The sequence below is a fragment of the Felis catus genome, chromosome D3 (genome assembly GCF_018350175.1).
Source record: "Felis catus isolate Fca126 chromosome D3, F.catus_Fca126_mat1.0, whole genome shotgun sequence".
In the NCBI taxonomy this organism is placed as follows: Eukaryota; Metazoa; Chordata; class Mammalia; order Carnivora; family Felidae; genus Felis; species Felis catus.
In genome coordinates this window covers 16,388,660-16,401,880 of record NC_058379.1, presented here as the reverse complement: position 1 = coordinate 16,401,880, position 13,221 = coordinate 16,388,660, and the positions used below count along the sequence as shown (strand labels likewise).

General features: G+C 48.6%; 1 protein-coding gene across 2 annotated transcripts in view; it reads left to right on the top strand.

Moving 5' to 3' along the window:
• GCN1 (GCN1 activator of EIF2AK4) overlaps window positions 1–13,221 on the top strand; it is a 58,962-nt gene that overhangs the window by 32,924 nt on the left and 12,817 nt on the right. For both annotated transcript variants that reach the window (XM_045041135.1, XM_023241481.2), the window contains 13 exons: window positions 275–469; window positions 1,420–1,666; window positions 2,119–2,240; window positions 2,563–2,677; window positions 3,517–3,696; window positions 6,104–6,324; window positions 7,757–7,825; window positions 8,029–8,167; window positions 8,257–8,453; window positions 8,651–8,793; window positions 11,081–11,198; window positions 11,311–11,526; window positions 13,042–13,206. In XM_045041135.1, the coding sequence (XP_044897070.1) occupies window positions 275–469; window positions 1,420–1,666; window positions 2,119–2,240; window positions 2,563–2,677; window positions 3,517–3,696; window positions 6,104–6,324; window positions 7,757–7,825; window positions 8,029–8,167; window positions 8,257–8,453; window positions 8,651–8,793; window positions 11,081–11,198; window positions 11,311–11,526; window positions 13,042–13,206 (2,127 nt within the window). The remainder of the gene's footprint in view (window positions 1–274; window positions 470–1,419; window positions 1,667–2,118; window positions 2,241–2,562; window positions 2,678–3,516; window positions 3,697–6,103; window positions 6,325–7,756; window positions 7,826–8,028; window positions 8,168–8,256; window positions 8,454–8,650; window positions 8,794–11,080; window positions 11,199–11,310; window positions 11,527–13,041; window positions 13,207–13,221) is intronic.

The window sequence follows — 13,221 nt, the reverse complement described above, 5'->3', positions numbered from 1 at the left end:
AGGCTGAGTGTCAGGAGGCCTGGTGGGCCACTGGCCCCATGCAAGATTTCATTTTTCTTTTTTTGAGCCCAAAAGACCTTGTAAGGTAGTTAAATTCTTGTAAGTCCACTGCATTCCTGCCAGAAAACTGGGAAACCTGCTGGCATTACTGACTGGCTTGTCAGGATGCCGGTCCCAGAGCCAGACACGGTCTTGGTCCTTGGGGCAGAGACCATCATCCCCAGGTGCAGCCTGTAGGGTTAATTTGAGGCTCAGGGTGGGCTTGGCTTTCCAGGAGAACGTCAACTCACTGCTGCCAGTGTTCGAGGAGTTCCTGAAGAATGCGCCCAATGATGCCAGCTACGATGCTGTGCGGCAGAGTGTGGTGGTCCTCATGGGCTCTCTGGCCAAGCACCTGGACAAGAGCGACCCCAAAGTGAAGCCCATTGTTGCCAAACTCATCGCTGCCCTCTCTACCCCCTCCCAGCAGGTACCTGCCTCCTGGCTTGGGGCCCACAAGCCAGCTGGGGAATTGGGACTGACTGTAGATAGATGTGCCTCTGTGTGCTAGCGCCGAGTTGGGCATCAGGGTCCAGAAGGGCCAGTTCTCAGCGAGGAGTCATCCTGTGTCTCGGGACAGCCTGGTTTATAGTCAAGAACACCCTTGGAGAGGGAGTTACTTTGTTCCAGTAGGCTTCATACTAGGTGTTTTCATTTTTTTCCCTACTCATTTACTAACAGTTGTTTTTTGCACTTAGTGTAAACCCAGCACTCCTTATGCTGAGCTTTCCCTGACCTTCTGTGTGTTCCTTACACATTTCAGGGGCCTTTTAATGTAGTCTCCCAAGCCATAGTGTGAGGATTGTTGTTTTCTTTTCTGAAAATATATGTTCCCCTCCCCACCCCCAAGTGACTTACATTTTGGAGCACTCAGAATGTTCTCGTCAAATGTAGCTTTGCAAAATTGTGGTAAAAGAAATTCAGACACTCACCTGCCCGAGCCTCTGACAGCACAGAATATTGAGCTATGGCTAGAAGACAGAATTGATCATGTCTTTTGGTACCAGTTAATCTGGGCCTGGCCCTGTGAGGCCCAGCTGAATTTCCAGTGCCTTTGACAAGTTAGAAAACTTGGGCCATTTTTAAGGAACACCGTAATGCACTTCTCCCTGGACCATTCTTTGCAAGTGGGTTTAGTCTTCCTCGAGTTTCTCTCACCTGCCCAGGCCTAACAGATGTATTGTGCACCCTGAGGGAGCCCGCATCATCCATGGGCGCATAACACTGTTTGCTTGTCTGACGCCCTGTGTTGTCTGACAGACAGTGGCTGAGGTGGGCTTTGGGGACATCATGTGGTGAGATGCTGCGTAGGACTGTGGCACCTCCCAGGAACCGGCCGTAGTTGAGCTGTGGCGCTGACTAGGTGGGCCCCTCCTGTAGGTGCAGGAATCTGTGGCCAGCTGCTTGCCGCCTCTCGTGCCAGCCATCAAAGAGGACGCAGGAGGGATGATCCAGAGGCTGATGCAGCAGCTGCTGGAGTCAGACAAGTACGCAGAGCGCAAAGGGGCCGCCTATGGGCTGGCAGGGCTGGTGAAGGGCCTGGGTATCCTGTCACTAAAACAGCAGGAAATGATGGCTGCGCTGACCGATGCCATCCAGGATAAGAAGAACTTCCGCCGGCGAGAGGGTGAGTGTCTCTGAGCTTGGGGCTGCCTAATGTGGGAAGTCGGTTCCCACAGCTGCCACAGGAAGGAATCTATCGGGCTTTTCCTTCCTCACTGAAGAGTTGGTGTTTGTGTGTGTGCTGTTGAGGAGGCAGATTGTGTAACCCGTTCCATCTGGTCCTTGCTGATGTGTCCTAGACTTTATTTCTTACTCAGAGACCATCAGCCAAGAGAGAATTGGCCTTACTGGCATTAGTGCCAAGAAGTGACAGACACTCCCTTGTTCTCTCCCTCTTTCTGCTCAGCCATATCCCTGTTCTGGGGGAGGCAGAGGGTGCTTCTCCCTCTCAGGGCAGCCGATTTAGTCCTACAGCTGCCTTGATTGTGTCCAAAGGATGAGGAAGTGGCAGGGAGGTTATCTTGTGGCTGCCTTCAGAGCACAGTCTGTTCCCAGCTGTCCCACCCTCTCCCCCAGGAGCCCTCTTTGCCTTCGAGATGCTCTGCACCATGCTGGGGAAGCTCTTCGAGCCATACGTGGTTCATGTGCTGCCCCATCTGCTGCTGTGCTTCGGGGATGGGAACCAGTACGTGCGTGAGGTAAGTCCTGAGGCTGCACATGAGACCCACTGGCAGCCAGCCTGCCGCTGGCTGTGAGTTTCAGCCATGGGTTGGAGGTGGTGGAAGGGCTTGCTTCCAGAACCTTTCCACCTATACCTTGGGCACCGGTCTCTTCTGATTCCCAGTAAAGTGCTGAAGCTCTGTGAGGTGAGAAACTCTCCTTCTCAGCTGTGACTATAGGCCCAGGCACAGGGTCTGACACAATTAAGTATTGTCGCCAGGGGGAACACTCAGTCTGCTGTCAGGCCTTGACCCTTGCTTGGGCAAGGAGGCCCCTGATTGCCTTTTCTTCTCCCTTGAGGCTGCAGATGATTGTGCCAAGGCTGTGATGAGCAACCTGAGTGCTCACGGGGTAAAGCTGGTGCTCCCCTCCTTACTGGCTGCCCTGGAGGAGGAATCCTGGAGGACCAAAGCTGGTAAGCTGCTTCCTTCTATGTCCCTGTCCAACTTCCTTTTCTGAAGACTGCCCTTGCAGGGATCCAGGAAGCCATCTAGGGGTCTTGTCCTGTGCATGTGTGCTCCCCAGCCCACGGGCAAGGCCAAGACCCTCTGAGTCATCATGCGCCTCAGTCCTTCAATAATTTGTGCGCTTTCATGCAAAGAACAGGCCCCTGGCAGGAACCATTGCCCTCAGCGAGGAAATCCCAGAGCCTTAAAATTAGTCTGTGGCTACTTTCTGTGACTTTAAAGTTTTTTCCCCCTTAAGTTCCTTTTTAAAAATAGAATCTTATCTGGCATCCAAATATGCAAAGCAGATACAAGCAGAGCTGTTCTGGTTTGGGCAAGGTCAAGATCTGGGGCCTTCCTACTTGGCCTCTCCTTTGGCCTTCCTCTCAGTCCTTCACGCTTTGCCCTGAAAGTTTGAAAAATCACAGATCTAAATGAGTTTCTTCACATGTGAATAAAGAAACTAGGCCAGAGAGATTCAGTGAATCGGCCTTAGACCACCACCAGGACTCAGCCAGGTTTTCCCCCATCCTGGTCTCTCCTCTTTTCCCTATACCGCCTTGCATGACACCCAGAATCCTGTGGCTCAGTAGGACCCAGGAGCATTGTGCTCGCTCTGCTGGAGTCACATCACACCCCAGCTTCCTTGCCCCCCCCCCCCCCGGGACTGCCTGAGGGGCCACAGTCTGCAGTCTGCCACACTCTGCAGAGGGGCAGGCCGGTTGTCCCTTGCTCAGGCAGCTGGCACAAGTGGCTCCCTGGCCTGTGCTCAGTGATTCCATGCTTGGCCTGTGTCTGCCATCTGCAGGGTCGGTGGAGCTGCTTGGGGCAATGGCGTACTGTGCTCCCAAGCAGCTGTCATCCTGCCTGCCCAACATCGTGCCCAAGCTTACGGAGGTGCTCACTGACTCCCATGTCAAAGTGCAGAAGGCTGGACAGCAGGCGCTCAGGCAGATCGGCTCCGTCATCAGGAATCCGGAGATCCTGGGTATGCTTCTCCCTGGCTCCTCCTCCCATCCCCGGACACTGCAGGAAACAGGCATTCAGCAAAGATCTTTGCCCTCTGAGGACAGATATGCTCACATTGAAATAACCTCTAAATTCTGGAAAGCCCTTTTTCTAGAACAATTAGTGGGAAGTAGTTTGGAAGTAGTTTTGCCACTGGTCTGGAGCTGTCATCGTTGACTGCATAAATGGAGAAACTGAGTCATTGGCTCAGAAGCACTTGACTCTGAGAGATCCTGTGCACTAAGCTGAGCCCTGAAGTCAACAGAATTAAATGACATGTTCTGGGCCACATCAGCATCATACATTCTTTGGGAACTTTCTATTCTGTTTCATTGCAGAAGATATGTGATAGAGGGGAAGATTAGGGAAGGGTTATTCCCCTTAATTGTGCTCTGTAGTGTGGTTCTTTTTTAAAAATATATTTACTTCAGAGAGAGAATGCATGCTTGCGGGGGAGAGGGGCAGAGGGAGAGAATCCCAAGCAGGCTCCACACTCAGCCCAGTGCTGTGACTCTGGGATCATGACCTGAGCCGAAATCAAGAGACGCTCAACCGACTGAGCCATCCGGGCGCCCCTGTCATGTGGTTCTTGATTGAGTGATGGCAAGAGGTTGATTTCTAGAAACAAAACCCAGCAGCCACCTCGCTAAGCAAGGTGAATTTTTAAGCTTTAGTGTGGAACATAGGTAATTGTTCAATGTAGTTCAGCCAGGCGTTACCAGACTTTTGTTTATTCAGAAGATGATGTTTTCTGTGTGGTTTTGTTTTTTAAGGGATGAATAGGTATACTTGGGTTTTGTTGTCTTTTACAATGTTCAACAGCCTTGGAGATTCCTAAGGCTCGGAAACAGTCTTGATCTCTATCAAAGAAAGGGAAGTGTTTTCATTTTGAGAATCCAGCATGGTGTGTGTGTGTGTGTGTGTGTGTGTGTGTGTGTGTGTGTGTGTGTGTGTGTGTGTGTGTGTGTGTGTTTAAATTAAGATATGATTTGCATAATATTAAAATCACTTTTTAAAAATGTATACAATTCGGTGGTTTTTTTTGTATATTCACAAAATTACACGAGCATCACCACAGTCTATTTCCAGGACATTTTCCTCACCCCAAAAAGAAATCTCCTACCTGTTAGCATTCACTCTTCATTCCCTTTCCTGCCTCTTGGCCCTGATAGCCACTAATAGGCTTTCTGTTTCTTTGCATTTACCTGTTGCAGACACTTCGTATAGTGGGATCATATGCGTTTGTCCCTTTGTGTCTAGCGTCTTGAGCTTAGCATAATGTTTTTAAGGTTCATCCATGTTGTAGCATGCATCAGTGCTTTCTTAATGGCCCAATAATCCATCTTGTGGATAGACCACATTTTGTTTATTAAGTCATCTTTTGATGGACATTTGGGTTGTTTCTGCTTATTGGCTGTTTGAAATAATGCTGCTATAAACATTTGCGTACATGGTGGTGTTTTTAGACATGTTCAGGTCTCTTAGGTACCTAGAAATGGAAATTGCTGGGTCATGATATGGTAACTATCTGCCTTTCTCAGGAACTGCTAGACTGTTTTCCAAAGTGGCTGGATCACTTGACATTCCCGGCAGCAGTGTGTGAGAGTTCTCATTGCCTACGCTGTTATTGTCTGTCTTTTTTGGTCACAGCCACCCTAGTGCATGTGAAGTGGCATCTAATCGTGGTTTCGATTTACATTTCCCTAATGACTAATGATCTTGAACTTTTTCGTGGGCTTCTTGACCATTTGCATATCTCCTTTGGAGAACTCTTAAAGTCTTTTGCCTATTTTTTAATCGGGTTGTTAGTTTTTGTTTTTTTTTCAATTGTTGGCCAGCATGGGTCTTCACAGTGGATGAATTCCCCAGACTTTGGAAAAGATAAGCCAGGTATTTCTCTTGGCATTTCTTTTGCCAGGCTGATGGTGCTCACATGAAGAGCTTGTTTTATCTGGGTGTAACTCCTCTGAGCATTGTGTGTTTCATTGCCACCACTGGCTTGGGGCATTTGGCGTCTCAAAACAGTTTCTTTGCAAAACCTCTCTGGGCTGCCCCTTCCACGATCAGGCACTGTGGTGCCTGAGCTGCGCTCCCACGGAGGCTGAGCACTGTGGCTGCAGCTCAGCTCCCACTGAAAGCAGACTCTAGTTGTCCTGCTAGATCAAGCTGCTCAGTGCAAAGGGGTGACAGCTGGTACTTTCTTCCTGGCGGAGCAGGGATTGCTCTTTGTAAACAGGCTGGCTTCCACAGCTGGTGACTTGTGGGGTTCCAGTGAGGGGTGGCCCCGGACTCCTTTCTCTTCTGACCCCATGTAGTTCTAGGGACTCGGCAGTTTTGCCGCTCCTGAGACTCGTGTAGACCAGCTTCTCTCTTGTTTGGACATGCAGCCATTGCCCCTGTCTTGCTGGATGCCCTGACGGACCCCTCCAGAAAGACCCAGAAGTGCTTGCAGACCCTGCTGGATACCAAGTTTGTTCACTTCATCGATGCCCCATCCTTGGCCCTCATCATGCCCATTGTCCAGAGAGCCTTTCAGGACCGTTCCACGGACACGCGGAAGATGGCAGCCCAGATTATCGGCAACATGTACTCCCTGACGGACCAGAAGGTAGCAGCCCAGCTGGTACTGGCGCTGGCGCTGGTGCTGGACAGACCAGTAGATGCTGGTTTAGGGCACAGAGTCCTTGCCCGCAGTAGACACAGAAGAGCTGTCTGAGCTTTTGTCCCTGTTTATGTTTAGGGGAGGAAATGCACAATTTTGGGGTGGAGGGTAGGAATCTAGGCTCTCTGGGCATTTTTTTTTTTTTTTTTTTTTTTTTAGTCTTAATGTTTTTATTTATTTTTGAGACAGAGACAGAGCATGAGCAGGGGAGGGGCAGAGAGAGGGGGAGACACAGAATCTGAAACAGGCTCCAGGCTCTGAGCTGTCAGCACAGAGCCCGACGCGGGGCTCAAACTCACAGCGTGTGAGATCGTGACCTGACTGTCTCGGCATCTTGTAGAGCACAATGGTTTAAGCTCTTATTAGGTCAGATTAGGCCCCAGATGAGGCCATCCATGCATGGGCTCTTTTACAGACTGCAGGGGAAGAAAGGCCCAGCCTGGCCCCATGTGGGCAAAGTGGCCACTGCTCTGCTTGCAGTTCTCATCACAAGCTTTTACTTCTGTAAGCCTATAAATTAGAGGAAATTAGCCTAGTTTGGGAGATTTACTTTACCCGCTCCCAGGGGCCTGCATGTGTGAGCTCACTGTCTCCCACAGTCATAGTTTGCTGGCTGAGGGTATGGGCACAAGAGATAAAGTGGACAAGGCATGTTAGTCCTAGAGAATTTGGGAAATGGGAAAATTGGTGAAACAAAAAATTTTATCTGTAGTTCTCCAACATGGAAATGGTTACTGCTAATGTTTTTTATTACATCAAAAAAAATTGTATTCGTAAACATAAGCTGATTTTTAAGTTACATTGAGTTATTCACAAAACTGGTTTTTAAATAGTTCTTTAATATTCTGATACATTTATATACCATAACTTATATAATCCTGTTGTCGGTCCTATACTGTCCAAGGTTTTCTGCTATTTTAAATGATGCTACAGCGAACATAAGGCTTTTTCTATATTTAAAACTGTTCCCTAAGGCTGAATGCTATACCAAGAGACATAAACCTTTTAAGGTGAAGAACGGGAAGATGATAACACTGTTCTGAAGGGAAAGTGCCAGAAATAATTTCCTAGATTCCAGAGGCTGGACAAGCCTTGGTCCTGAGATAAGGTCAGGAGGAGGAAGAGCATTGAACTCTAGTTGGGGGCTCTCTCTACCCATTGAGGGTGGGCCTCAGATCCCTCACAGGTTTCCTGGGTGATCATCTGGGGTACCAGTTAGTGGGGTTCCTGGCCAGTTGTCCTTCCCTGCTGGCTGTGGGAGCAGCCCTGCTGCGCTCTCCTTGTCAGCAGAATGGTGAGGTCAGTGGCCACACCGGAACAGGACCCAGAGGAAGCAGGAGCCAGGCCTCCACCTGAGTCACCTCTTGTGTTGTTGCAGGACTTAGCTCCTTACCTGCCAAGCGTGACACCTGGCCTGAAAGCCTCTCTTTTGGACCCTGTACCTGAGGTGAGTCTGGGAGGAGAGGCGGGCAGGAGCTTGTTATTTTAGCCCACTCCTCAGAAAATTGATTCCTGGGAATTCTCTATAAGCTGCTTTTGCATTTGTCTGGTAAAGGCAAGGAGACCCTAGGGGCCCCTGCCTGCTCCTGTGCGGGCACCTGGTTTTGAGCCGCTGCAACTCTACCATCCTGGTTCTTGGTTACCTGGCAGGTGCGGACAGTGTCTGCAAAGGCTCTTGGGGCCATGGTGAAGGGCATGGGGGAGTCGTGCTTTGAGGACTTGCTGCCATGGCTTATGGAGACGCTGACCTATGAGCAGAGCTCTGTGGATCGCTCAGGCGCTGCACAAGGTGAGGCCAGGGCAGGCCCAGGGGCCAGACCAGGATTGCTGTCTAGGATCCTTCCGATCCAGCGAGTTCATTCTGTCCTTTTGTTACAGGGTTGGCCGAGGTCATGGCTGGCTTGGGGGTGGAGAAGTTGGAAAAGCTGATGCCAGAAATTGTGGCTACAGCCAGCAAAGTGGACATAGCACCCCATGTCCGAGATGGCTATATCATGATGTTCAACTACCTGCCCATCACCTTTGGGGACAAGTTCACTCCTTATGTGGGGCCCATCATCCCATGTATCCTCAAAGTAGGCACCAGGGACCATGCTGAGGGTACCATTACTGAGGGGGGCAGGGTGCATGTGCTCTCCTTGGAGTCTAGGCTCCCTAGCAGCTGGGACTAGGAGGCAAGAATCCTCATCCTGCTCTTCCGGGAGTCCCATTTCCTTTGGGTCTGGTGCCTTGGGGGAAGCAGCCCTGGCTGACCCACCCTCTGTCTGCACAGGCTCTTGCTGATGAGAATGAGTTTGTGCGTGACACTGCCCTGCGTGCAGGCCAGCGGGTCATTTCCATGTACGCCGAGACAGCCATCGCTCTGCTGCTGCCCCAGCTGGAGCAAGGCCTCTTTGATGATCTTTGGAGAATAAGGCAAGGACTCGGGTGGGAAGACCCAGTGGCCCCGGCTTTGCGTTTTGGGAACTCTGAGAAACGAGGAGCAGGAATGTTGCTGAGAACTCTTTTCAACTCTCTCTAGACTCTCACTCTTTTTTTTCAACGTTTTTTTTTTTCTTTTTTTTTTTTTAATTTTATTTTTGGGACAGAGAGAGACAGAGCATGAACGGGGGAGGGGCAGAGAGAGAGGGAGACACAGAATCGGAAACAGGCTCCAGGCTCTGAGCCATCAGCCCAGAGCCCGACGCAGGGCTCGAACTCCCAGACCATGAGATCGTGACCTGGCTGAAGTCGGATGCTCAACCGACTGTGCCACCCAGGCGCCCCTAGACTCTCACTCTTAAGCACTCAGTGTGACTCTCCAGTTTCATGTAGCAGTGTCTCTATTCTGATTCTCTTTTGAAAAGTTTGCTCTATTCAGTTCTTCAGTTTGTATGAAAATTTTATTTTTTTATTAAAAAATATTTTTAATGATTATTTTGTGTGTGTGTGAGAGAGAGAGAGAGATAGAGAGGGAGTGTGTGTGTGTGTGTGTGTGTGTGTGTGTATCTGTGCATGTACATGCACAAGCAGGGGAGGGGCAGATAGGGAGAGAGAGAAAGAATACCAAGTAGGTCTCGCGATGCCAGTGCAGAGCCTGATGCAGGGCTCGAACTCATGAACTGTGAAATCATACCTGAGCCAAAATCAAGAATCAGACACTTAACTGACTGAGCCATCCAGGCGCCCCTTTATGGGTTTTTTTGAATCTTCACTTCAAATAGGACTATGATTTTTGTAGTCATTAAAAACAATAAACCTAATTTAATTTGAAGAGAAGTAAGGTTTATCCTTCTAGGCCTCTTCTTAGTGATGATCATTTCTGATGATCAGCATTCCTGATTTTCTGTTAATGTTTCTTTCTGTACTCTCCCTCTTCGTTGTAATTTTTATTACAGAAACTTTCACCTATGCTTTTAAAAAATGTTGATTTTTCCCATTGTTAAAGTAATATGTCTTCATTAGTAGAAAACTTGGGAAGAAAATAATATGGGAAAGTGTAAAGAAACAAAAATCTTCTAGGGTCACCTAGGTGGCTCAGTCAGTTGAATGTCCCCGACTCTTGATTTTGTCTCAGGTCATGATCCCAGGCTCGTGGGATTGAGCCCCACATTGGATTTGGTATGAGCATGGATCCTGCTTGAGACTGACTCTCTCTCTCTCTCTCTCTCTCTCTCTCTCTCCCTCCCTCCCTCCCTCCCTCCCTCCCTCCCTCCCTCTCTCCCCCTCTCCCCCTCTCCCCCTCTTCCCCTCTCCCCATCTCCCCATCTCCCCCTCTCCCCATCTCCCCCTCTCCCCATCTCCCCCTCTCCCTCCCTCTCCACCCCCCTCCTCTGTGTGCATGCACACGTTCTCTCTCTTAAAATTAAAAAAAAAAAAATTGTTTATAACTTCTCTCATTCCACGATAGCCACCATGAATATATTTTTACTTATTTATTTATTTATTATTTATTTTTATTAATAATTAATTAATTTTTAAATTTTTATTTATTTTTGAGAGAGAGACAGAGACAGTGCAAGTAGGAGAGGAGCAGAGAGAGAGGGAGACACAATCCAAAGCAGGCTCCGGCTCTAAGCTATAAGTTTACTGGACCTTGAGCCTGATGTGGGGCTCAAACTCATGAACCGCGAGATCATGACCTGAGCCGAAGTTGGACGCTTAACTGACTGAGCCACCCAGGAGCCCCTATTATTTATTATTTTTAAATTTATATCCAAATTAGTTAGCATATAGTACAAGAATGATTTCAGGAGTAGATTCCTTAATGCCCCTTACCCATTTAGCCCATCCCCCCTCCCACAAACTCTCCAGTAATCCTCTGTTGTCTCCATATTTAAGAGTCTCTTATGTTTTGTCCCCCTTGCTGTTTTTATATTATTTTTGTTTTCCTTCCCTTACGTTCATCTGTTTTGTATCTTAAAATCCTCATGAGTGAAGTCATATGATACTTGTCTTTCTCTAATTTCGCTTAGCATAATACCCTCTAGTGCCATCCACGTAGTTGCAAATGGCAAGATTTCATTCTTTTTGATTGCTGAGTGATACTCTGTTGTATATATATACCACATCTTCTTTATCCATTCATCCATCGATGGACATTTGTAGCCACCACGAATATTTTAGGTGTACTTCCTTCCAGTATATTTTTTGCCCAGTGCTCAGTTGTCCCCCAAGATTGCCCCTCGCAACTGTGTGACTCTGTTATTGGCATCTTCCTCAGGTTTAGCTCTGTTCAGCTCCTTGGGGATCTCCTGTTCCACATCTCAGGGGTCACCGGGAAGATGACCACAGAAACTGCTTCTGAAGATGATAATTTTGGAACTGCCCAGTCCAATAAGGTGCGCGCCTCGAGTTGGTTTTCCACCTGTAGTGGTGGTAGGGATATGCCCTGGTGCTCATGCTCCGGAGGCTTCACCACCCTGCGTTCTCCCTTCTTTTCCACTGCTGTAGGCTATCATCACTGCCCTGGGGGTAGATCGGCGGAACCGGGTGTTGGCAGGGCTCTACATGGGCCGCTCAGACACCCAGCTGGTTGTGCGGCAGGCGTCCCTGCACGTCTGGAAGATTGTGGTCTCTAATACCCCCCGCACCTTGCGCGAGATCCTGCCTACTCTCTTTGGGCTGCTGCTGGGTTTCCTAGCCAGCACCTGTGCAGATAAGAGAACCGTAAGTTTACTGGACCTTGCTTCTGACCCAGCATCAGAGGCTAGGGTGCCTAGAGCCCCCTATCTAAGAGAACATTTATTTATTAGTCATTTAACAGTTACTCTTAAAGATAAAACAGCCAGTTATTTTGCCTTCAAGATGGATTTATTGAGGCAATAGCAAAGAATTGCAGTTTGGGACATGTAAGCCATGCAAAACTATAGTCAAGTCCACTGAACAAAAGAGTGGAACACCCTATAAAAGAGGGAAGGGAGGGTGTCGGGAGGGCTGTTATAAACAAAAAGTCTCTTGGAGTAAACTGGGAGTTTGAAGTGTAGTGGCTATTCATTGGCTCAGTTGTGACTGTCTCTCATTGGCTGGGCTGTTGGCCGGTGGAGGAGGAAAATCTTCCTTCATCCTGCTGGGCTAGTAAAGTATATGCTTTTTCCTATTCAGTCTGTAACATTCATCTTTTCCTTTTGGGTCTGTAGTTGATGAAGAGTGGTAGGGTGTGTGAGTGCCCTTTTCTGGCCTCCTGACTCCATTCTAAAGGAGGTTTCCTTTTATTAATGTTCACACAACAAATATTTATTAAGCACCACTATGTGCTAAGCAGGGGCCTAAAACCTGGAGATGTAATGGAGAAGAAGAGCAGCCTTATTCTTTTCCTCATGAGCTACACCGTGGTAGAGAAGATGGATGTTAATCAAATAATCACACAGACAGATGTAAATACAGCTATAGCAAATGCTGCGTGGTGCTGCAAATGTGTGTAACAGGGCCTTTGACCAGTGGGGGAGGGGGGGTCAGGGAAAGCTGCTCAGAAGAAATGATGCTTGAAGATAAAAGATGAGTAAGTACCCACCAGGTGAGGTAGTGATGAAAGCCAATTCCAGACCAGGGGAATAGTGCTTTAGATACAAGGGCAGGATGTGCAAAAGCCAACAGAAGCTGGGCGGGGGCTGCTGGGTCTGGAATGAGAAACAGGGGTGAGCATGTGAGATGAGGCTGACCTGGGCTGGGTCAGGCATGTTCTCTGGTTGGGAGGAGGGGCCCAGCCTGGGCTCATGTTTGCTTCTGGCAGTCCCCTTTGACCTACTCCCAACCCCCATCTCTGGCAAGCAAACTGCATATTTGGCTAAAGAAGGGTTTATGTGAGGCCTCAGGGGAGATCGTTTTTTTTTTTTTTTTTCCTTAAAAACATTTGTGCCCTGTTCAGCTCCCCTTGGACAAGCGCACGAGGTGAGGTGACTTCTAGGCTGTAGTTATCAATTTAGGGAAATTGACTCTTGACCAGGCAGCATCTGATAAGTTTCCTATTCATATAGAAGGTGCCAGCTCTTGCTTTAGGTTGTGTAGGTGTGTGTGATACAAAGAAATAATTGTATTTTTTTAGTGTTTTGCAAGCACCCTGGCGGTTCTTCAGGGCTAACGGCATCTGGGGAAGTTAAGTCCAGGGCCTTCAATCTGGAGTTGTCTTCCAGGTGCCCTGGGGTTTGTAGGGCATTGATGTCCTGGCTTGATCTCTGCTGACAGATTGCAGCAAGGACATTGGGAGATCTCGTCCGGAAGTTAGGGGAGAAAATCCTGCCAGAAATCATCCCCATCCTTGAGGAAGGCCTGAGGTCTCAGAAGAGCGACGAGAGGCAGGGTGTGTGCATCGGACTGAGCGAGATCATGAAGTCCACCAGCCGAGACGCTGTGAGTGTCTTCTTA